At 37.3% G+C, this 25,588-nt stretch overlaps 1 protein-coding gene across 3 annotated transcripts in view; it reads left to right on the top strand.

The window, feature by feature from the left end:
- GPC5 (glypican 5) overlaps positions 1-10,406 on the top strand; it is a 770,806-nt gene extending 760,400 nt beyond the window's left edge. For 2 of the 3 annotated variants that reach the window (XM_048078008.2, XM_048078014.2), the window contains exon 8: positions 9,998-10,406. In XM_048078008.2, coding sequence (XP_047933965.2) covers positions 9,998-10,155 — 158 coding nt within the window. In that variant the 3' untranslated portion in view covers positions 10,156-10,406. The remainder of the gene's footprint in view (positions 1-9,997) is intronic. The other variant, XM_066986959.1, reaches the window with a different exon arrangement.
- The last annotated feature ends 15,182 nt before the right edge of the window (positions 10,407-25,588 follow it).

The raw sequence follows: 25,588 nt of genomic DNA, 5'->3' as shown, positions 1-25,588 counted from the left end.
TCTCTTAGTTGATGCTATTAGGCAGGCTTCTTAACTGCTTTCTAATAATTGCAATAGCATTCCTTTTTTGTAGGTGAGATTACTTGCATCTTGCTATTGCCTGTGCATTTAAAATTGTTATTTGTGTTCAATGGTGTATTATTATTTTAGATCAAATTATTTCCTCCAAATAAACGCCAACTACCTATTTCAGAAAATTTCTTCATAACAATATCTATGTTTATAAAATAATAGAATCATAGAATCATTTAGGTTGGAAAAGACTCTTAAGATCATTTAGTGCATAGATAGAGCAAAACCCCAAAACAGCTCAGTACAATGTGTTTCAAAGAGGTCTTACCTGCACCTTGCTAAGGAGAACTACATTATATGGGCAGTGGCATAACTTTCCCTGGAGAAACTGCTGAAATTTCTGCCACTTAAGAGTAGACTGGATAAAGCAAAGATTACTATAAGGAAAAAAAAAAAAAAAAAAAAACAAAAAAAAAGTAATGATGGCACAATTGGCATCATACTTTGTATATGGAAACAAAAATCCTAGTCATAAATCATCTCCCCTTGTGAAGGCAAGATAGATGTAAATTATCAATAGGCTTCGCTCCTAAGCAAGCATCATCTCACTGTCCTATCTGGCATTTTAACATATAAATCAGGTTTATACTTCGGTGTTTATACTCAAGGTCCTGGCCTGGGATTTGAAACAGGTTCCTGACCTACCTTTCTTAGGAACAGACATGAAAACCTATGTGATTGCATTTCATTGAAAGAAATAACTGGCCTGTGACAGAGGTGAGACACATGAGGACATTAAGAAATTGCTGCTATAATGTCACAGAATCACAGAATCATCTAGGTTGGAAGAGACCTCCAAGATCACCGAGTCCAACCTCTGACCTAGCACTAACAAGTCCTCCACTAAACCATATCACTAAGCTCTAAATCTAAACATCTTTTAAAGACCTCCAGGGATGGTGAGTGAACCACTTCCCTGGGCAGCCCATTCCAATGCCTAACAACCCTTTCAGAAAAGAACTTCTTCCTAATATCCAACCTAAACCTCCCCTGGCGCAACTTTAGCACATTCCCCCTCGTCCTGTCACTGGACACGTGGGAGAATAGACCAACCCCCACCTTGCTACAGCCTCCTTTAAGGTACCTGTAGAGTGCGATATGGTCACCCCTGAGCCCCCTCTTTTCCAGACTGAACAAGCCCAGCTCCCTCAGCCGCTCCTCGTAAGACTTGTTCTCCAGACCCCTCACCAGCTTCGTTGCCCTTCTCTAGACTCGCTCTAGCACCTTGATGTCCAAGTACAGAACCTTCCTGTGACACTAGGCAATTCTCTGAATTTCAGTGATTTCACTGGCTATATCTGTATGCCAAGTATCTCAGCTTGTGCTTTGTCTCCTGGTTTCAGTTCCAGTTTTCTCCATAGCATAAATGTCAGTTCACTCCACAGTTTGGTGATAAGGAAAACCATCCACTTTCCAAAACAAACCTCATGTTCTGTGGATAATTCATTGCAAGGACTGCTTCCAAAAGGCAGCACAAGCCAGACAGCTGAACGTTTGGATTTCTCTGCCTTAAAAAGTCCTTCAACAGTTGGCTTGTTATTCTCAAAACACTTTCCCATGCCTGGATATCATATCCCAGAACCTGTAATATGCTCCTCCAGTTTCATGTTATTAAAACACCACCTGGTGAGTTGCAGCACAGCCTTCTTGTTTTTGATTGTTTGATTGTTCGTTTGTTTCCAGGCACTATGAACTAAAACAAAATAATAACTGGATCTTCTAGCCAAGGAGACAACCTCATGTGGCTAAGAAGGGATGCAGGACACCGCACTATGTAGTTGTGATTTGTTCAGCAGTTTCTTCTAGGAACTGAAATCTGAGCACGCTAGACATAAGCCACTCAATACCACCTTAACTCAAGGATCTCCTTGTGTGATGTGTATTTAGTTATGTAAATATAGTTACAATGGATCTGTTTATATTTCAGCAGGAAATACTTTCATAGAGTACTGGTTCCTCAGAGATGTTTGCACACATTGGACTCTGATTCACTATTTTCCTGACAAAATGGCAGCCCTTCATGTTGACCTTCAACACCAAAAAAACTTAATGCTGAAACCAAGAAATGCTTAAAGTCAAAGTTATGACTTTGGCTTAAAGATTTGACTTTAAGTCAAAGAAAATATTTTTTGATCATTCAGTAGTGAATGAACAAAGAATTCATGTAATCAAATTCTGACTAAATACCTACATCTGAGTACTCCATTTCCTTCTGCTGCATTTACTAACGTCTCTCCATTCACTGTGGTGGAAGCTGCAATAAATAACTTTAATGCAGGGCAGGATCCAGTTGTCTAAATAGAAGTGCCAAATGCCACTGGAGATGCTCTAATATATCCAAAATATCCTTAGAGGGCTTTTTAAGAAACAAGCTTCTTTTGGATGGGTAGGTGTATGCCAAGTGCAATACACCCCTCACCAGCATCTAACATGTCAGTAGATAGCTATGTTTAGGCAACCAAATCCTCTTTGTAATGTATACAGAATAGAAATGAAAAATGAAGTGGAATGAATAATGCCTTAGGTATCATCTGTGATTATCTTTTTAAACTCACAACTTTAGCATCAGCATAACACTCCCTTATGTTACATTAGGGATGGTGCTCACACTGAAGCTAATTATTTCTGATACAGACTGACACATATAGCCACTATAGCAAAACAGATGAAACTCTGCTCTGCCAAAACATGAGTTCATCTGTGATTTTAAAAAAGCTGTATTGAATATTTTTAATGTATTTAAAAGACTCTGGCCTTTATAGTTAAAAATGATCTCATGCAACTGTGAAGGTGTAAGCACATTTTCAATTTTTGGTGCTTTTGTTTGTTTTGTTGTTGTTTGTTTTGTTTTTGTTTCATTGCTTTTACTTTGCTTTCTTCTTGCATGATGCAAAGTAGCTGTAGAGAAAGTGGCATGAATTTTTGAGAATTATGGAATAATTCATTCCATTTTATAAGGATTATAAATATGTATTCCTATGCTCCAGGGCACACATTAATCACTGAATGCCAGAAGTTAGGTGTCCCAATGGTCTGGTTATCTAAATTGTTCATTATATTCTATTGCTACTCCCACCTCTAAAGCATCAGGCAATGGTCACAGGCAGAAGCAATAAGTGAAATAGAGACTTTAGTGTTTGGGCAAAATCTATGTATTTTGGTTTTGAACCTTTTCTGCTCTTTCACCTTACAGTTGCTGACAACCTATTGGGATTGACACAATCAGATACAATAATTTATTACACCCAAATTAAGACTTTAACCCTCACAGAATTACACAATGGGATAGGAATGAGAGCCACCTTACAACATACAATTTTAATATTGGTGAATCCTATTTTCTGTGCTAATTCATTAATTTAGTTGATAGGGACAACACGTATACAAAAGTTTATGTAGATATAAATTCCATAAAGCAAAAGCTGTCATTCTTTCTAAATGAATCATTTTGACTCTTTAAGCCCTTTTCTCATGAACCTTGAAGCAAACAGAACTTAAATGAAAGACTACTTGCTTGAGAAGTCCATCTGAGTAAACTGATTTATAATTCAGATATGACAAATTCATGTGCATTATTAGATAATTTATTTTTCTTTAAAATTATGGCCTAAAACCTCCCAGTGGAGGTTCCTTCCACTGGAAAAATGCTTGAAAATTTTGACTTTTTTTTTTTTTTTAGCCTCTGTGAATCAGCTGTTAATTTCTTCTTCATTAAATGAAAACTAAAGAAACTAAAACAGACACATTTTTCACTATGTTAATATCTGACAATTTTCAACAGGGATATGGCTTATGTCACTATTCTCCTCTTCTAAAGCCATTCAGTCAAAGAATGGTGAAGTAATGTATGCTCCTTCTTTTGTAACACTTATTATTGAAAGACATTTTTGTTTTTCATTTGCTTTATGACCAGTGCTGAATTGTGAAACATTTAATACTTACAGAATCACAGAACAGTTGAGATAGGAAGGGATCTCTTAGATCACCTACTCCAACCTTCTGCTCTTTTTCATTTCAGCTACTGCTCAATGGAGAAGGCAAAACTTATATAATATCTTAAAGACACACAGAATTCCTAAAGAAGATGTATACATGATCTATATGTGTACTATAAGAAGGGCCTATGTTCATGTGACAAATGCATATACTTTCTTTTTAGGTATACACCCTAGATTCTGCAAATATAGATACAGTCATAAAAACATGAATATGGCCTCATTTGCCATATATCCTTCATAAGGTAGTTCTTCTCAGCCATCTTTTTCTCCCCTCATTGAGACTTCACAGCCATTATCACAAGAACTTCACTTGAAAGTTTCTCTGATTAATACCACTCATAGTCCATTGTTTCTACTTTTCTTTCTAAGAATCAGATACCATTAAATATTTTGTGAGTTTTTTTAAGATTGATGGCTTTAAAACACCATCTGGAGAATGATCTGATCAATACTGAATATTTTTTTTTCTTATATATATATATATACTGTGATTTTCTAGTAAACAAATATATATATTTCTTAAAGTAAGAAATGGAAGTTGTCACAGAAACCACTACATATAAACAGAAGCATGTCTTAGGCATTTAAACGTAGCTCTGTGATCTAGTTAACATAACTATATTTAGAAATGTTTTTGTATATTATATAATTAGGAATAAAGCTGAGAGTAACAGTAAAAGAAAGGGAGAAGACATCCATTAACGGCTTTAAAGTTTCAGCTGGCAAAAATCTGGTCAAGTCAAGAAAATGTTTGTTAACTACTATGTATTTTTAACTTCTGGAATGCCAATATAAGGTTCTTTGTTGTTGTTGTTTGTTGTTGTTGTTTTTGTTGTTTTGTTTGTTTGTTAAAATCAACTAATACCTTTTTTAACGTTTGGTTGCATAATCATTATTGAGACCCCTTTACTGTGAATTATAAGAACCAAACTAATACTGTGTTCTCCTTCATAGGACAAAAATGTGTTGATATTCATCAATGCTGGTATTTTCTTGACACAATAAGGAGATAGTATTAGCTCTTGCTATCTATAAATTTCTGAACCTATTACTCTGTTATCACCATTCCTTCATTCTTCTTATTCTCTATGTTAGTCTTCTTTCTTGCCTTTTCCTATAAATTATGTCATTTACTTTATCAGTTGCATCCAAATCTACCTGCTTCTGTTTCACCAAAATGTTGTAGACCCTTACTGATATCAATAAATTCATGTCCAACTCCCTGCAACGTTGCCTTTTTCCAGGTATCTCGCTATTGTAAATTACATTTCTAACTTCATATTATACATATGTGTACAGTATATCAGCCTTTTCTTTTGTTCATTTAAACTCTATGTATCTCTTTAGCCTCTCCTAAATCTTCTTTATGATATTTCTTCTGAATTTTGGGACTTGAACCAGTTATCAATTTTTTTTTTCCATGTCTCACGTATTATCCTGAAATTTAGATTAGCTATATAATGACTGAAAGAACTGTGTGCTCTGCTTAGGAGAATTTTATACAACTTCACATGAATATTGTCTTGTAAAAGCCACATTCCAGAATTGTTTCCTAACTACCTGAAAGACTATCCCATTTTCTCAATTTCTTCCTCATATTTGAAGCTCGTAAAAAATGCTTGTGCCACAAGAGCTGTATTTTGAATTTTCTGGAATGTCATAAGAAGAATAATTCTGTCATGGTTTTGGCTGGAATAGAGTTCATTTTCTTTGTAGAGGCTTGTGTGATGCTGTGTTTTGGATTTTTGGTGAAAATAGTCATGATAATAAACCAATGGTTTTAGCTGTTGCAGAGCAGCGCTTACACAGAGCCATGGACTTTTCACCTCCTCATGCTGCCCTGCCAGTGAGGAAGTCGGGGGTGCACCAGAAGCTGCGAGAGGACACAGTCAGGACAGCTGACCCAGACTGACCAAAGATATATTCCATGTCTTTGGGGTAAAGAAGGAGGAAGGGGATGGCTTTCAGAGTGATGGCATTTTTCCTCCTGAGAAACTGTTGTGCATGATGAGCTTTGCTTTCCTGGAAGTGGCTGGACACCTGTTTGCTGGGGTTAAACCACAACAGATGCACAGAGGGAAATCCAGTACTTCCTCCTCTGTATAGCTTTGATAGGGTTTATGTGCAACCAGGTTCCCACAGAAATTAATTTGCTATCCTCTTGTTCCCTTGAAAAGCCTTCTCAGCTCTGGAGTATGCTACTCAACAAATAGCAGATAAGGTAGCAAGATATTTGAGGTTAGACTGCAGATACACAAAAAAATCCTGGTTTGGTTTCAAACTAGGCCACTATTAAAGGACGTTCTGTTTAAAATGTTTAAAAAGTTTAAAATCCTAGCATGGTTCCTAGACTGTTTAAAAGTCATAGCCCATTTTTGCAAGATTTTGATAATCTTAATAGAAAATTTCCATGTCAAATGAAAATCTTCCATGTCTTTAGGTATGACTTTTCAAATCAAAGTTAAAATCTGCTGCTGAATATTGAAAGGATATTGTATAGTTTCTGTAGCTGTTCTGGAAAATTTAGCAGGTCAGGTGTCAAGGCTGTCAGTATCACTACCTTTCACAAGCTTTAAATATCTTTAAAAGATGCTAAAAGATCATTAGAAATACTTTGCAGCTGTTATAATAAGATGCTGTAATATATATCACACTGTTTGGCATAATTCTTTTACTGATTAATCTTTTCTAAAACAGACTGAGAAATTTTTAAATTGCAGCCGATAACTGGGTTTCACAGCTAATGCTGGAGTCAGAGATGTGATCTTTGACAGTTTTACTTTATATAGGTTCATGAAAATGTTATATTTGGATTGTAGAGATTTATCATCTGCTGTGCTCCAATTATGGCTTTCCTTCAGAAAGAACTCTGAATCTTGTTTCTGAATTTCACCATTTCCAGTCAAAATATTAGCTCTAGTATGATTTTGATATAAATGAGACATTTATCACAGATCATTTAAAAGTTTTGGCAATCTTAAATGCATTTTCTTTAAGAAAATTTCAGTGTCTAATGTGAGGAAGCTAAATCCAAACATTTGCTATTTTTTATTTTATTTTATTTTATTTTATTTTATTTTATATACAAATATTTGTATAGGTCTTACAACTATTACAAGTTTGTTGTGGACTAAGAAAGTTACACTCATTTAGAGGAAAGGATGACTTCCATGACTGATTATGATGTGTGAAAGATGGCATACATTTTCAAATCCAGGTATATAATGGACAACAGAATTTACTTATTTAAACATAAAGTATAGTATAGGAATAAAACTTATTAAAACTAAAAAGAAAAAAAGTTGTTCTTTTCAACAATGAAAACAACAAAAACAGTACTGTTAAAATTTACTGCTTTTAAGTGTTTTTCTGTTCAGTGATTTTTTCTTAAGATCATATCCAAGTATATTTTTTTCCACTTCTCATTTCAATACAGTCAAATTTGTAGCATAGATCTGTGGCGCTTAATAGATGAAAGTCTTGCTGTATGTTTATACTGCAATACTGCAATCCTAAAGTATATCCATTTAAGATCAGAGAAAATATCCAGCACTCTATGGTATTTCAATTGATGAAAGCAAAATGTATTGCTATGGCTGAACATTTTTTATAAACATTCTTTTAATGGGAACTTCCAAAGTCTGCAGTTTTCAGTTCAGGTTGGGAAGAGAAAAAAAAAAAAAAAGAAAGAGAGAGAGAGAGAGAGAAAACATGTCCTATAAAAAGAAAACTATTCTTTTCGTATTTTCCATATTATTGTTAATGAAATCTTCACTAGATATTAAAGATGACTCTTCAGTTAGTAATTAATAACTTGTCTCATTTTCTCCAGACTCAGACCACACACTCTAGTTGAAGACCACTATTTTTAAGGTGTAAATCTAGGAATTTTCCTTGTTGTGGCGATTACCTTTAATTATAAGTAGAAAAAATCATGGATATTTAAGATAAGGCCATACATTTCATGTGATAGATTATCTGTAAATACACTGGGAAAAATCTGCTTTACTATACCTATAGAACTTGGTGAAATTTTTTGTTGTACAGGTGAGAATTTTTTTTTTTTTTGACTCTGATGAAATTAGGCTTTTTAGATAAGGGGATTCTTCACCAATGCTCTGGAGAAATGACCCCCCCCCCCCCTTCCACCCCTCCCCCCCCCCAGATTCTTTTGGTTCTACTTTTAAAACATCCTTGAAACAAACAAACAAACAAAAAGAAAAAAGAAAAAGAAAAAAAAACACTTTGATCTACCCACTTTGGTGATCTACCAAACATCCATTCAGTGAAGTGTTGAGTGACTGATCTTTTTCTAGACAGATTACTACTGAATGTGCATGATAAGGAGGAATTTATTCACTCCTTCTCAGCCTCTATTGTTGCTCTTCCTCCTTGTGTGTCCACTTGCATTGTACTCATGGAGCTAATTTTCACAAATTCCAGGCAAGAGCACTGGATCAATAAATCCACACAAAATAGCAGTCTATTCTGCTGTCTGAGTACAGCAGCAAAGAAGACAAATTCATTCTAGCAGGTTTTTCAGACAACATGATTGACTTTATCTGACTCTTCCCTTAATGCATTTTTTCAAAGCTACAGGAATGAGATTTTAAGTACATACAGCAAGTTCACAAAGAGCAGCTTTCAAGCTGCTTTTAGAGAAAAGAGTATTTTTAACACAAGCACCAAAAAAGTTGTTCCTTTCAAACACAGTGATTCTTTGTATCTTCTGTTAAACTAGCTTAACAAAGAGGAAAAATCCATGACTAAAATATTTATACTTCATCACAGTCCCTTTAAAAAAAAAAATCACTAGTTTACTCAACTTTACTAATGATACAAAGGAAAGAAGTACCTACACAATGAATAATAATGCAGAAACAGACAGTAAAATCAATATGTCAACTCAGTAGAGCTGAGCTTCATTCTAGTAGTGCTGTTCCAACAGTAGAGCTTACCTTCTGAATTATATATGTATTGACCTAATTACATAAATATTGACTTTGCTTTATATAAAGGCTTTTTCATTCTCAGTGTAATTACAATGTCAATATTTGTTGCATGTAATAACACTGGATTTAGACCTGTTAATTTTGATTGATAGTAGCATGCCACAAGTTGTTATATGGGATCAGACAGTCTAGAAGTATGAATAGAAAATACAAGTATCTGACAATGCTTCCAAATCTTAAAGTGTCTCCAAGCCCTTCTGATTATTTCAGCATGAAGAGGAAATAAAATGGGTGATTACATACTTGTTTTATAAAAAGCACTATTTTGAGATAGAGAAATATTTATTTTGGTCCAAAACAGTAAAAATATTCAGCCGGAACTCAGTAAAAGGTTTCCTGCTTAAAGTTAGGTTTACAATTTTTTTCCTTACAATGTTTTAAAATCTGTTTAAATTATGCCAAAAAGCAAAAAGGGGGGGGGGGGGGGGGGGGGGGGAGGGTTATATAGCAATAAAGATAGTTTCTTATATACCCTGCATCAGGTATATGCTGTTTTGGAATATTATTTGAATGTAGACACAAGCAATTTGACATTAAATTATTTCCCTTTTCCTTCAAATTCAAGAAAGTGTGAGCAGTGAGTGGTCTTTTAGGTACAACTGGGACTTGCAAAACTGTTTATTTCAGACTGCAAATGTTTGTTGAGATATATTTCTACAAGAACAGTTTTGTTCAGAGCTGGCAGGCCTCTGAATTACTTTCAACGATGAATAGCCATATAGTATTGTGTATGTGTTTCTAGATGCAATTATAAAGTATTTTGAATTTGGCAGTATCACGGGAATCAGAAACCAAGCTGTGACAGTCCATGTGCTGATAATATATAGATATATATTTTTTTTTCTTCTAGCTATAGCATGTTGCTAGTAGTGACAAGGCATGCATCATACTGTATTTTCTTATTTGTCTCGGCAGGGGTGCCAGGCAAGATGAACCTCAGTGACGTAAAGCAAATCCATCAAACCAACAATGGCAGCACTTTAGACACAACTGGAGCAGGAAGTACAACAATGGCTGATTATATGACATTTATGCTGATGAGTTTGGTAACATTATTTCTCAGTCTTTGGTAACTGTTTAGCTCTGTCTTGATATATGTTTCATTGTCATCTGCTTATCCCCACTCACAAGCCTAGAATAAAGGATCTGGTGGATAAAGTAATATTTATGATAGGTTACATAACATCAGCCTCTCTGATCTTAGGCATGAATATTAACAAAGTTTTTTATATAATATTTTTCCTGTGTTTTTGTAACATCTGTATATCCATGCAAAATCATGTTTTCTTTAGCAATATTTTGTGTAAAAAATAAGTTGACTACCGTGGAATCATAGAATCATTGAGGTTGGGAAAAACCTCTAAGATCATCTGGTCCAACCATCCCCCTACCACCAATATTACCCACTAAAAGCGATTTGTAAAAAGAGACCACAAAATCACAGATACACGGAACTGTGGATGGGACCGCTGGAGCTCATCCAGAGCAACCCTAAGCTCACAGCAGAGTCTACTAGAAAAAGTTGCCCAAGGACAAGTCCAACTGGTATTTGAATATCTCTGACAATGGAGACTGTACAGCCTCTCTGGGCCACTGTTTCCATTGCTTGAACAATCATAGCACTTTTTTCTTTTTCTTTTTTAAACATTTAATATTACCTATTCTATGATTCTATTATATTCCAGTCTGTGCCCATTGCCACTTGTCCTGGGTACCATCTTCTTCTCACCCTCCCTTCAAATACTTATATACATTGATAAGATCCCCCTGAGGCTTCTCTTCTCCAGCCTGAACAGTCCCAGATCTCTCAGCCTCTCATTGAATGAAAGATATTCCCATCATTTAAAAATCTTCATGGCCCTTTGCAGAACTTCTTCCCATATGTCCATGACCCTTTTACTAGTGAATCCAGACCTGGACCCAACACTGCTGATGTAGTCTCCCCAGTGCTCAGTAGAGATCACCTCTTTTGACCTGTGGCAATGATTTCCATAATTCAGTGCAGGAAGCTGTTGGTTGCTTTTGCTTTCATGTCACATTGCTGTGTCATGTTCAACTTGCTATTCAGGAGGACTCCAGGTCCTCCTTCACAAAGCTGCTTTCCAGTCAGTCAGCACCAGCATTCACTGTTGCATGGAGGTATTCCTCCCCAGATGGAGGACTTGGCATTTCCCTTTGTTGAGCTTCATGAAGTTTCTGTCAGGCCATCCCTCCATCCTGCCAAGGTCTCTGCAAATGGCAATAACAACTATCTGGTGTATCGGCTGATCTTTCCAGTTTTGTATCATTTGTGAGAACTTGCTGTTGCATTGCCTAGCTCTCAGAAGAAATTAATTAGTATCAACTCCTGGGTAAACCAAGTGTAACTTGGTCTCCATGTGGACTCTGCGCTGCTAATCGCAACCCTACAAACAAGTGATATCATCTGATGAAACAGTTGCACAGCACTTTATGAGTTTTGTATTTAAACTCCTATCTTCATCTAAGAGAATCCTGTAAAACAGAAAATGTAGAATTTTTCCTTCCCTCTCAGAAACAAACAAACAAACAAACAAACAAACAAGCAAACAAACACAGTGTAAACTCAGATAGTTTTGGTAGGGATTACTTTTCATAGCTCAGAAAAACTACATATTTATACTTCGTACGTATACACATACATACAAATTATTGCATTTTATCTGTGAACGACAGCAAGGCTTGGATTCAATACTATATTAAGATATCGCAATCTATATGTCTACATACAGATGTTTATATATTTTATATATATCTATGCTGTCATTACAGTCAGTGAAAAAACAAGGTAACATTTAGTTGCTAAAACACCAGCAACTATTGCCAGTTGAGATGCTGTAAGAAAATCTCCCAGGTATCAAGCTGCTGTTACAAAGGGGCTCAAGTCTTTCTATGAGCAAGAGACCTGAGTCCCTTGTCAACACAGTCAGTGAAGCCCTAAGAGCTCATATGATAGCAGACACCTAAGAAAAGAACTCAGCTGCCCCAAAGTGTCTGGCTAGTTCAACCTGAGATTTCCTCAAGCATCCAAGGCATTCTCATGAGGATTCAGGACTTACAAGAAATTCCAGAAGCTTCCTTAAAAGGAATCTGTGTGGAGTTGCAGCTGGTGGCCAAATGACCTTGAGTATTTCAAATAGATCTAGGTATCTATATGTGGGCCAGTGAATCGTATGTCAGATCTCCATCATCCACACCGAGACCTTAGGTAACTAGCTGACATGGTGACACATGAATGCGAATCTGAATCACAATCTGAACTCCAGCTCAAGTTCTTACACTGTATAACATGAAGTAAGCTAAAATGTTCCACAGTACTAATGGTATATTGTATATAACTGTTATAAGATTTGATTATCCTGCCATGACTAATTCCTATGTCATTTTGACAATAAATCGTTTAAGAATATTTTGCAGTTATTTTTCCTTTACAAGAGCAAAAAAGTAAGAAAAAAAAAGTACAGTATTGTATGCACTAACCTTGTATCTAGAACTCTTCCTGGACTGCAAAAGCAAATAATTTTATATGAGACAAATATGAAGAAACATATATAAATATTTTTATTTCCAAATGTATTCATTAGTCATTAGTAAACAAAAGATAACATTCAAGTAAACAAAAATAATGTTTAGAAAAGCAAATGAACATTCCTAAGAGCAATTCCATACTTAGGCAAATACCATTATATAAGCATGTTTGCCAGGGTGTAGATTTTACTTGACCTCTTTATTTTTGCTGGTTTTGTAAATCAGTCCTTCAAATTCACTTATCATCTCAGCATACACTGAAATTATGACATTGGTAATTCAGGGAAAGAAAATCTGATTTCATTCATTTTGTTTTTCATATCAGCTCAAACCAGTAATCTGTCTAGGCCAGCGCCTTTATTACTATTATTATTATTTTATTTTATTTTTTTAAGGTACCAGTTCCTTCAAGGGAGATGAAATAAATCTTTGTATAAGATATTCTTAACCAGAGAATTCTAACTATGCATTACTCAAGATTTGATAACCCAAATCACTTAGTTCCCATTCTACACTTTCTTATGAAACTCAAGTACCTACTGGTGGCACTGGGTGGTCAAGAAGATTACAGTTTATTCTATAACACCTTAGAAATACAAGCCTCATTTTCAAATGATAGCAGTTATATCCTAAGGCCTCTTCAGATGTTATTACTCTGTTACCACTTCATTTGTTTATAGACTGTTCCCCTTATTGTCTACCCTGCTATTTCTAAGATTCTTTCTCGAGTGGAAAACTAGGTCTTTCCTTTCCAGACACATATGAACAATCTAGATTTTGGACCACTTCCACAGGCAATACAAATACAGTTGTGGTAAGTCTGGAGTTCCCTCAACAACCTGTAGAACTCATTCCCCCCTATCCTGTCCTAACCCTCTCTAGGTACCACGATACACTACATCATTGCTTAAACTCGTAGGTCTACCAGACTCCAATGCAGTTCTTTCACTATATCTAACATGTCATAAAGAAATATTCTTGTTTCTGAAAAAAATATAAACATTTTTAAAACATCTCAGAAGAAGGAAAGAATCATAGAATGGCTTGGGTTGGAAGAGACCTTAAAGGCCATCTAATTCCAACTCCCCTGCCATAGACAGGGGTGCCACCCACTAGATCTGGTTGGCCAAGGCTCCATCCAGCCTGGCCTTGAGGAACATAGGGACCTATGATCTTTGGCAATTTGTCTCAAGACTACCTTGCAAGGGAGGCAGCCTTACAAGAATCCGTGGGAACATGGTCGAATTGTAGCTCCAAGTTTGGCAACTGTAAAACAACAATTAAATAAACAACAACAACAAAAATAATCAACAACACAAAAATAATTGACAACAAAAACTTAAATGTTGCCTGTATTAAAGCCAAAAATGAATTGAGGAAGTCATTGGCAAGCAATGAATAGAAAAATAAAAAGTATAACAGGGAAACTAGGAGGTAAAAAACAAACAAACAACAAATCTAAACTAGCAATCATGACAATACAGTATAAAAACATCTATACCAACGAAAAATGGTGGACAGTATTCAGTATGGATGAAGTCAGTCAGCTTCAGTAGCCTTGGTATGCAGAGGCTGTTCTCAACAGCAAAATCATAAAGGCAGCACAGGGCAGCTGTTGAGATCCCCAGGTGACCTGAGAAATAGCATGGGGGTCTAGGTTGTTGTAAATGCTTTCATTTGTTTCCACTCAAGCATCTTAAGAGTCGAAATCTTCTCTGAATCTCAAAAAAACCTTTGTTGAATGAGATTTTTTTTTTTTTTGAATAGGCTTTTTATGTATTGCAGCTGATATGGTTTAAAGTAAGAATGTTTTACTCAACATGTGTCATTTCTCAGATAGACAACTCATTCAAATGAGGTTTATACTGAAACTGCAAAGGATATTACTATTAAAGTAGTGTATATGGTTTCAGTACAATAAAAAATAGAAGTGAGCATAAGGTGAGAGAAACTTGTAAGGAATAATTTCTTAGTGCAGTTACTTGGAAAAAAATACTTGAATAAAAGAATAATTATAAAAATACAACCTTTCAAAAATCTGTGATATTTTTATTTGGTAAGATTGAGCTACTTCTCAAACATTTTTTTTCTTTTCTTTAATTTTTTCATATATAAATTATTTTTTATTTAGATGTACGTGTATATTTAAATGTATCTTGTACCTGATAAAAAAAAAAATAGTGAAGTACTCTTTTTTCTCATAACTAATGCCCTAATACTTGAAATAAATATTTTACAGTGACAACTTTCCTGAGTGTAATTGATGAAATAGAAAAAAAAAATAAATAAATTTATTTCCTTAGGAAACAAGCATCATGGTTCCTTTAGTGACTAGAAAAAGATGAAGCATAACTATAACCATGCAAAGGCTGGAGAAAGAGAGAGAGAAAGGGAGAGATACACATATAAAATTTAATTTATTTCTTTATACCAATATTTTCATATGTTTACTCAGATGACTTATATGTTCAGATTATAACTGGTTTTATATTTACCTATCCAAGATTTCTGATTAGCCTTGATATTTTCATAGCATCTTCTTAGAAGTATCAATTAAAGTAAAGGGTGATATTATCTCTGCCTCAGGGTTTTTTTTTTTGTTGTTGTTGTTTTAACATTCAGTTCTAATCTGAAATAATTGTGTAAACATGAATCTTATTCAACAAATGATGCTTTTTTTCTGTGTGTTCTGACTCACATCTGAAGGTAACAGGAACAGCAACAAAAACTTTTTTTCTAACTACATTAGGCTAATGTAGCTCTAAGAAAAGCCAGTTTATGTTTTTGGAAAGCTTAGCTAGCTATGAATAAAGTTCTAGCTTTTTTTTTTTTTTTTTTTTTTTTTTTTTTTTTTGCCTGCTGATGATGCACAGACAAAAATTCTGCTTGACTTTCAGATACGGAAAAAAAATTGCATGTCTGTCTGTTGGAAATTTTATCTTTTACTCTATTTTAGAACTTGTAAATGTGAAATGCCAGAGGCAATATATCTGATACCTCATGATGTTCTTGTACCAGTTCACACTAAAGAGGAATAACATGCAGAGCTTCTGTGGCTGGGAGGACTTGATCGACGCATCTCATTACCCCTTACAGTGCACAGGTCTATGCTAAGATCACCTGCTGTGCATGCCTAATTTAAGTGTCACAATTGTTTCTCTCCAAGTTTGTCAGGCAGTCTAAATCAATTGTTAGACTTGAATTTAAGTCACTTGGAGGTTTTTCTCAGTGACAGCTTCTGATTTTCTGTCTTCTCTCAGTGCCACACTCCCTCCCATTTGTTATGGTACAAGAGTTTACAGGACCATGCAATGAAACAGGTCAGATGATCTCTAAAGATCTCTTTGGTCTAGTTCACCTTGCATCTCCACAGAAAATGACACTGGTGGTCAGAGTACTCATGGCAGTTAATTAAAACATTTGTGGACACAATATTAGATACATCAGAACAGTTTATTAACATAAACATATATACAAAAAATGCTTCCACATTGCACCTCAGATTCATAATTCATTATCTAAAGCAAGATATGACCATTAAAAAAAAATCAAAGCTAAGCTTGATTTTATTCATATACAGGCTACATATGAGAGACCATAACAGATCTCTTTTTAGCCACTGGGTAGAAGCAGACTGCCCAATACATCAGTATATCTTAGCCTGAGTCATTTCCCTATTTTTTGTCCCCTGTAGAGACTGTAGGGGATTGGTATGGTATAACAGAGAATGTTATTTCCTGGGTTTACATATAGTCGGTTTACATATAGTCAATACCTTTATACTGGCCCTTAAACATATTTTTCATGTCTGTTGACATTTTATTTTTATTTTTTTGGTAGAGAGTGTTATTTCTAAAATCCTTGTCTTTTGCTTTTTTATTTTATTTTATTTTATTTTTAAAAAAGATCAGAAGTCTATTAATGTAAAACAAAATATGTGATACCAGTCCATTGATAAAAGCAAAGAACAACATGATGCTGAAGAATAAATGTTGGTATTTGTATTGTCAGAGCATTTGTTAGATCTGGTAACTACTGCATGGGAGAGGTTCTTTTACACATTTGTGACAGTATTGAATTCCATGGATATAACTGCAAGCATAGCTTGGCTTTGTATTATTTACATGCAAAACTGAAACGATATTTTTAAGAGAATAGGATTGTTTTTAGAGGGGCATCCAACATTACAGGTAATAGCAATTTGTATTTGTCTATTCTAAAATGATTATAAGTATACCATGACAAACAAAAAATTAATTTAGCAAATAAAAATTTGTTTTGTGTACTCCTACCTATATGACTGTTGCAGAAAACCAAAATGAAACAAAACAAAATGAAACAAAACAAAACAAAACATCTGTTTTCCTATTAAATACATAATTTTGTGTTAAAAATTTCAGTGTCTTAGTAATCTAAATGGCCAGGGTAAGAGGAAACTACTTGTGCTCAAACATGCAAGTAGATTTGCACACTACTTTGTTAAAATAAGTATTTTGAAATACTGTCTTATTTTCCTGGATTTCAATCTTTTGCCCTGAAAATTCTTTTAATCTAACAGTTTATAAAACCACTTAGACCTAGGACAGCTGCTCACTATGAAACTTCTATGAGAAATTTTGAGGTATACTCTTGACAGGCAAAAAGATTCCTACACTGTATCATATTAGTTACGGTGTTCTACAAATAAAAAATGAAAGACATCACCTTTATGGAAGACTGTAAGTATCTATGCAATTTCAAATCCTAGGAAACACCATAAACACACTGATTAAAGTAATATAAAATAAAATTGCTTTAGACCTGTTTCTTTAGGCAAAGGGGAAAGAAATCCATTTGAACTCACGTACCTAGAACCTAATGCCTGACCCTCTTCTGCACTCTGAAGTAGTCCAGTTGCTTAAATATAGGTGCATATTTTTATACTCAAAGTGTTTATGGACAAAGAGGAAATGAGCTATATAAAGCCAAGAATTTACTGTTAATATAATTAAAATCTTAATGATGTAATTCAAGTATCATTATCAGTCTCAATTTAATTATTATAGAAAAAGAAAGAAAGCATAATTACCTAGTTAGAGTATTTCTATACAGAAAAAGTCTCAAGAGTCACAACACAAATAAATTGTAATGAATACACTTCCCAGTCTCTCTTTTTTTTTTTTTTCTAATATTATTTTCACCCTTCCACTGTTTGTTTGAGTCTTAAAATTGGTTGTTTCAGACTGCTGAAGAGGGCATTAGAGAGATTTATCAGCATCTGGGGGATCTTCACAGGTAGTCTCTACAGGGGAAAAAGATCCTTGCTTGGGATTAACAAGGCTCACTGATAGGGCTTTAAACTAGATTTGAAGCAGGAAAGGGATAAAAACAGGCTTGACAGAGACCATCACAGAAACATGGTGGGATGGCTCACGTATCTGGAATGCTGCAATGAATGGTTACAAACTCTTTAGAAGGGACAGGCTAGGAGGGAGAGACAAGGGGGTAGCCCTGTATGTTAGGAAATGTTTAAATTGTCTAGAATTGAACAATGGCAATGGTGAGTTTGAGTGTTTGTGGGTAAGAATCAAGGGGAAGGCCAATTAGGCAGATATCAGGGTGGGAGTCTGTTATAGATCACACAATGGGATGAAGTGGCAGGTGAAATATTCTACAAGCAGTGGGATAACTCTTGCAGTTGCTAGCCCTTGCTCCTGTGGGGGACTTCAACTTACCAGATGTCTGCTGGTAATACAATACAATGGAGAGGAAACAGTCTAGGAGGTTTCTAAAGTGTGTGAAAGATAACTTCCTGACTCAGCTGGTAAGTGAGCCAACGAGGGACAGCGCCCAGCTGGATTTTTTACTAGTTAAAAGAGAAGGACTTGTAGGTGATGTGAAGGTTAGAGGCCAACTTGGGCATAGAGATCATGAATTAATAGAGTTTTTGATTCTTGTAAAAGTAAGGAGGAGGGTTAGCAGAACTGCACTCTGGACTTCTGGAGGGTAGACTTAGGTCTGTTTAGAATCATAGAGACAGCACAGAATCATAGAACGGCTTGGGTTGGAAGCGACCTTAAAGATCATCTATTTCCACTCCCCCTGCCATGGGCAGGGATGCCACCCACTAGATCAGGTTGCCCAGCGCCTCATCCAGCTTGGCCTTGAGAGACTGGTTGGTAAAGTCCCTTGAAAGGCAGTTCTAAAGAGCAAAGGAATCCAGGAAGGCTGGATGCTCTTCAAGAAGGAAATCTTAAATGCACAGCAGCAGGTCATCCCTACATACCGAAAGAAGACCCAGTGCGGAAGAAGACCAGCCTGGCTAAACATAGTGGCTAGAGCTCAGGACGAAAAAGAGGGCTTATGACCTTTGGAAGAAGGGGCAAGTCAGGACAGGGAGCGGAATGAAGCCCTCATAATCCACGAGGAAATGGTTAGTGACCTGCTAAACCACTTAGATGTACACAAATCTATGGGGTCAGATGGGATCCACCAGATCGAGGTGGTACCAGTACCGAGGGAGCTAGCAGATGTGCACACCATGCTGCTTTCCATCATTTATCAGGAGACCTGGCCATCAGGGGAGGTCCCAGTTGACTGCTGGCTAGCAAATGTGACACCTATCTACAAGAAGGGCTGGAAGAAGGATCTGGGAAACTACAGGCCTGTCAGTCTGACTTCAGTGTCAAGGAAGCTCATGCAGCAGATTATCTTGAGTGACATCACATGGCACTTACAGGGCAACCAGGTGATCAGGCCCAGTCAGCATGGGTTTATGAAAGGCAGGTCCTGCTTGATGAACCCGATCTCCTTCTATGAAAGAAGGAAACATATGGAAAAAAGGAAACATTCCTTATGGTGACACGTTCAGTGGATAAGGGAAGGGCTGTTGATGTGGTCTACCTAGACTTCAGTTATTCTTCTCCTTCTCCTGGAGAAACTGGCTGCTCATGGCTTGGAGAGGTGTATGCTTCGTTTGGTTAAACGAAGCTATAGAGGCATGGGGATCAAGCTCTTCTCCCAGTCACCAAGTGATAAGACAAGAAGAAATGGCCTAAAGTTGCACCAGGGGAGGTTTAGGTTGGATATTAGGAACAATTTCTTCACTGAAAGTGTTGTGACATATTAGAACAGGCTGCTCACGCAAGTAGTTGAGTCGCCATCCCTAGAGGTCTTCAAAATCCCGTAGATGTAGGGCTTAGTTACATGGTTTAATGATGGACTTGTCAGTACTAGGTTAAAGGTTGGACCAGATAATCTTAGAGGTCTTTTCCAACCCAATTAATTCTATGATTATATGAATATTCTGACTTTGATGGTTTATTCTTTCTCACCTTAGGATTCACTTTGTGTCAGTTGCATATGTTGGCTAACATGCTTTTATGCCTTTGCTCTTCCACCATTGGTCCGTGGCTCCAGGTTACATCTGAATTTACTATGTATGGTGCTATTTATATGTTAGATAGGATCTTTTGGTTCTCTTTGTTACCTTTAAAACTAGTTTTGTCTAGCTTGAGGTCTGCATTTCCCTAATTGAACACAGGTGAGTTGTTTATAGCCTTGGGGTCTCCACTACAAACCCTGTGCCCTGTCCTTTATCATCTTGTCTCTGTGCTCCTCTACAACACATCCTGTATCTACAATTCTCAAGACTTCTGCTGTTATACTAAGCCTGTATGTTTCTCCATTATGTCATTGTGTTAAAGTCATAGATATCTCATTCTATGTAGACTGCTTGTCACTTCTGTCTGTATAAAACTATGGTTGTCTCATATGAAGATAAACAAAAGTAAAACAAATTTGCTTTAGCCACCCGGTCAATTTTACATATATATATGTACATACATTTGTACATATGTACATATGTACATAAATTTACAAAAAATATTATATAATATATATATATTATATGTAGTATATATATAATTATATATAATTATATAATTTATATATATAATTATATAATATATATATAATTATATATAATTATATAATATATATATGTGTATAAATTGACTGAGTGGCTACAGCACATTTGTATATATATATACTTTTGTGTATATATATATACATATGTATATGTATATATATACTGCCACAACTAAACCAAGCAAACCAAACCTACAAGCACATCAGGAAAAGTTCACTGAGCAAGTCTGATGAGCTTCAGTCCAGAGGTCTTGAAAACTTGCTACAAAGCTAATGGAAGGTTACCAGCAACAGCAATACCATGTTACAGGACTATGCAATTATACCAGGATCAGATACACCCTTTTGGGTGCTTCAGAGAGGCAGGGGCTTTTATTACCATGTTCTCCAATGTTTCAGCCAGCTCCTGGCAGATGCCTTAGGGAATCCCAAAAGGCAAAAGAAGCTTCTGTGTGGCCAGCTGAACTGAGCCCTCATAATCAATGGAGCACCTTAAAAAAGTGATTCTTCTCATACTAAGAATGTTATCTATGGTCATATAGATTTCTTCTGGCAATGAATAGTTCAAGACTGACTCATTTAATGCGTGAAGTGAAAAGAGGTAAATATCACTTTTAGCATGGGATTAAATACAGCTAATTCCTTCCAGCTTCTCCTGCTAGAAGAAAAATAACGTCTAAAGTGTTTACTTCTCTTCATTAACTGCCTGGGGAATTTAGACACTTGCAGTAGCAGGACTGATCTTCTACAACACCAGAAATTCAGGCCTGTTCTGGGTCCTACCTCTTAACAGCTTTAAAACTGGTTCCACAAAATATCATGCTACAGTTTAGTTCTAGTTTACTATCCACTTAAATATGGAATAAAGAAATATGCCACTTTATCTAACTCTGACATAATTTAGTTCTCTCATTCTAATCTGAAAAGCAAACACAGATGTTGAATCCTTCTGCAATATATCATAGCATGAAAGGTGCAGAAATTATCAGAAGAAGGTGAGACTAGGGATATAGTTAAAATCACTAGCAATTCTAGTGTGCTTTTAGATCTTTCAGGCAAGGACTTTATAGAAGTGTGAAATATTATTATGATTATTATTAATATTCTAAAGATATTTTCATTTTTCTCTTTTACCTTGGGGATCCTTGGAAACTGCCATAAACAAACACTGATAACCTGCCCAATTGTTTTTTCTTCACTGATGTACATTAAGAAATGTTTAACTGTGAATTTCATGCATATCTCCTAGCTGGACAATAACTGCTTCTGAATATGTGCCACAGGAAGCTGCAAATGCAAAAGACCATACCTCTTCGGGAGGACTTGATTGTAACTTCTACTTATATCCTATTATCCTTGATATGTTCTTTGTTTTTCTCACATCTTTAAAAAATCTTATACCGTTAACAATTATCTTTATTGGAAAAAAAAAAAAAAAGAGAGAGAAAGAGAAAATAAAACACTGATGGAATAATCAAATACCCGGTTCTTTCTCTCTTCTTTCTTTAGTTTCTTCTTGGGTTGAGAATATAATTTCCTTCAATTAGTACTGAATCTATTTGGATTTATTGATTATTCTTATAGGAAAATCAGTTTTACTATGCACATACTTGGTTGTCTGATTCTGAGGTAGAAAAAGGGTTCTCAGAGTTGTTTGCAAATGTTTGGGGGAAAAAAAGGGAAAAATAAGTGTGTGCGTCGGGGGGGGGGGGGGGGGGGGGGAGTAGTGGTATTAAAGCCAGGATTCAAGTCAGGGAGACAGACACCATTTCTGGTGAATAAAGTCTGCATGTAAGTTAACCCTTTCTGAAATAACAAAAGAACAGAGCATACACAAAACTTGAGAGGGTGGAGCAGGGCTGGAAGAGGCTCAAAGAGAAGATGTTGCTGCAGAAGACAGAAGAGGTAAATGAAACACAGTCCTGTCCAGACAAACGTGGCCTTGGGGCCCCTGAGTGAGAGGGGAACCAAGGTAGGTGGAAAGATTGCTACAACATTTTTTTTATTGACAGTGTCTCTGTTGTGGTTTAACCCGGCTGGCAGCTAAACACCACACAGCCGTTCGCTCACCCTCCCCCCTCCCTCTCTGGGATGGGGGAGAGAAACGGGAAAGTGAAGCCTGTGAGTTGAGATAAAGACAGTTTATTAAGACAGGAAAATAATAATAACAATAATAATAATAATAGTGATAATGGTAATAGTATTAACAATAATAATGTGTAAGAAAACAAGTGATGCACAATGCAATTGCTCACCACCCGCTGACCGATGCCCAGCCTATTCCCGAGCAGCCGGCCCCCCACCCCGGCCAGCCACCCCTATATATTGTTTAGCATGACGTCAGATGGTATGGAATACCCCTTTGGCCAGTTTGGGTCAGCTGTCCTGGGTCTGTCCCCTCCCAGCTCCTGCTGCACCCCCAGCCTGCTCGCTGGCAGGACAGAGCAAGAAGCCGAAAAGTCCTTGGCCTGGTGTAAACACTGCTCTGCAACAATTAAAACATCAGCATGTTATCAGCGCTCTTCTCATCCTAATCCAAAACATAGCACCCTACCAGCTACTATGAGCTACTTAACTCTGTCCTAACTGGAACCAGGACAGATATCCACCCCTTATTCCATACCATTTATGTCATGCTCAGGTTACACTCTGTCCAATACATTCTAATTAATCACCATTTTCATCTATGATATATAGCAATCATGGTAGTGATGACATACATTATTATATAATAATTAACATACTACAATTCAACTCATGGGCTATTCTCACCCAGTATCAAATCCCCTTGAGGTACACACCGGACCTCCCCATTCTTTTGCATTACCCACCAAGTGCATCCAGGTCCCTGAGCAAAAGCAATTCCACGAATGGGTTTGCCTTTTCCTGAGGCAGGAGTAGCCCAGACTGTTTTACCCAGCATGTTTCTTACGTGCACTACAGGAACTTTATCCCCTTCTACAGTGCGTAACAGGTTTGATTGGGCAGGTCCAGCTCGGTTGGCAGATCCCCTGGTATTGACTAACCAGGTGGCCTTTGCCAAATGTGTATCCCAATTTTTGAATGTCCCAGCACCCATTGCTTTCAGTGTAGTCTTCAACAGTCCATTGTATCGTTCAACTTTTCCAGAGGCTGGTGCATGATAGGGGATGTGATACACCCACTCAATACCATGTTCTTTGGCCCAAGTGTCTATAAGGTTGTTTCGGAAATGAGTCCCGTTGTCTGACTCAATTCTCTCTGGGGTGCCATGTCGCCATAAGACTTGCTTTTCAAGGCCCAGGATAGTGTTCCGGGCGGTGGCATGGGGCACAGGATATGTTTCCAGCCATCCGGTGGTTGCTTCCACCATTGTAAGTACGTGGCGCTTGCCGTTGCGGGTTTGAGGGAGTGTGATGTAATCAACCTGCCAAGCCTCTCCATATTTATATTTCAGCCATCGTCCTCCATACCAAAGAGGTTTTGACCGTTTGGCTTGCTTGATTGCAGCACATGTTTCACAGTCATGAATAACCTGTGCTATAGTGTCCATGGTCAGGTCCACCCCTCGATCACGAGCCCATCTGTAGGTTGCATCTCTACCTTGATGGCCTGAGGTGTCATGGGCCCATCGGGCTATAAATAATTCACCTTTATGTTGCCAGTCCAGGTCCACCTGAGCCACTTCAATCTTAGCAGCCTGATCCACCTGCTGGTTGTTTTGGTGTTCTTCAGTAGCCCGATTCTTGGGCACATGAGCATCTACATGGCGTACCTTTACAACCAGGTTCTCTACCCGGGCAGCAATATCTTGCCACAATGCCGCAGCCCAGATGGGCTTGCCCCTGCGCTGCCAGTTGTTCTGCTTCCATTGCTGTAACCACCCCCACAGGGCATTTGCTACCATCCATGAATCAGTATAGAGATAGAGAACTGGCCACTTTTCTCGTTCAGCAATATCTAAAGCCAGCTGAATGGCTTTTACTTCTGCAAACTGACTCGATTCACCTTCTCCCTCAGCAGCTTCTGCAACTCGTCGTGTAGGACTCCATACAGCAGCTTTCCATCTCCGATGCTTCCCCACAATACGACAGGACCCGTCAGTGAACAAGGCATATTTCTTCTCATTTTCTGGTAGCTTGTTGTACAGGGGGGCTTCTTCAGCACGAACCACCTCCTCCTCTGGTGATATCCCAAAGTATTTGCCTTCTGGCCAGTCCATAATCACCTCCAAGATTCCTGGGCGACTGGGGTTTCCTATTCGAGCCCGCTGAGTAATCAGTGCAACCCACTTGCTCCATGTAGCATCAGTTGCATGATGCGTAGAGGGGACCCTTCCTTTGAACATCCAGCCTAGTACCGGCAGTCGGGGTGCCAGGAGGAGCTGCGCTTCAGTACCGACCACTTCCGAAGCAGATCGAACTCCTTCATATGCTGCCAATATCTCCTTTTCAGTTGGAGTATAGCGGGCTTCAGATCCTCTGTATCCCCGACTCCAAAACCCCAGGGGTCGACCTCGAGTTTCCCCAGGTTCTTTCTGCCAGAGGCTCCAGGTGGGACCATTCTCTCCGGCTGCGGTGTAGAGCACATTCTTTACATCTGGTCCTGTTCGGACTGGCCCGAGGGCTACTGCATGAACTATTTCCTGCTTAATTTGTTCAAAGGCTTGTCGTTGCTCAGGGCCCCATTCAAAAGCATTCTTCTTACGGGTTACTTGGTAGAGCGGGTTTACAATCAGACTGTAATTTGGAATATGCATTCTCCAAAACCCCACGACACCTAGGAAAGTTTGTGTTTCTTTTTTGCTAGTTGGTGGAGACATAGCTGTTATTTTGTTGATCACATCCATTGGGATTTGACGGCGTCCATCTTGCCATTTTATTCCTAAAAACTGGATCTCTCGTGCAGGTCCTTTAACTTTATTCTGTTTTATGGCAAAACCAGCCTTCAGAAGGATTTGGACTATCTTCTTCCCTTTCTCGAAAACTTCTTCTGCAGTGTCACCCCACACAATGATGTCATCGATGTACTGCAGGTGTTCAGGAGCTTCCCCCTGCTCCAGCGCAGACTGGA

This window comes from Anser cygnoides, chromosome 1, assembly GCF_040182565.1.
Source record: "Anser cygnoides isolate HZ-2024a breed goose chromosome 1, Taihu_goose_T2T_genome, whole genome shotgun sequence".
Classification (NCBI taxonomy): Eukaryota; Metazoa; Chordata; class Aves; order Anseriformes; family Anatidae; genus Anser; species Anser cygnoides.
The sequence above is the reverse complement of the archived record's forward strand: the minus strand, read 5'-3'. Positions and strand labels throughout refer to the sequence as shown.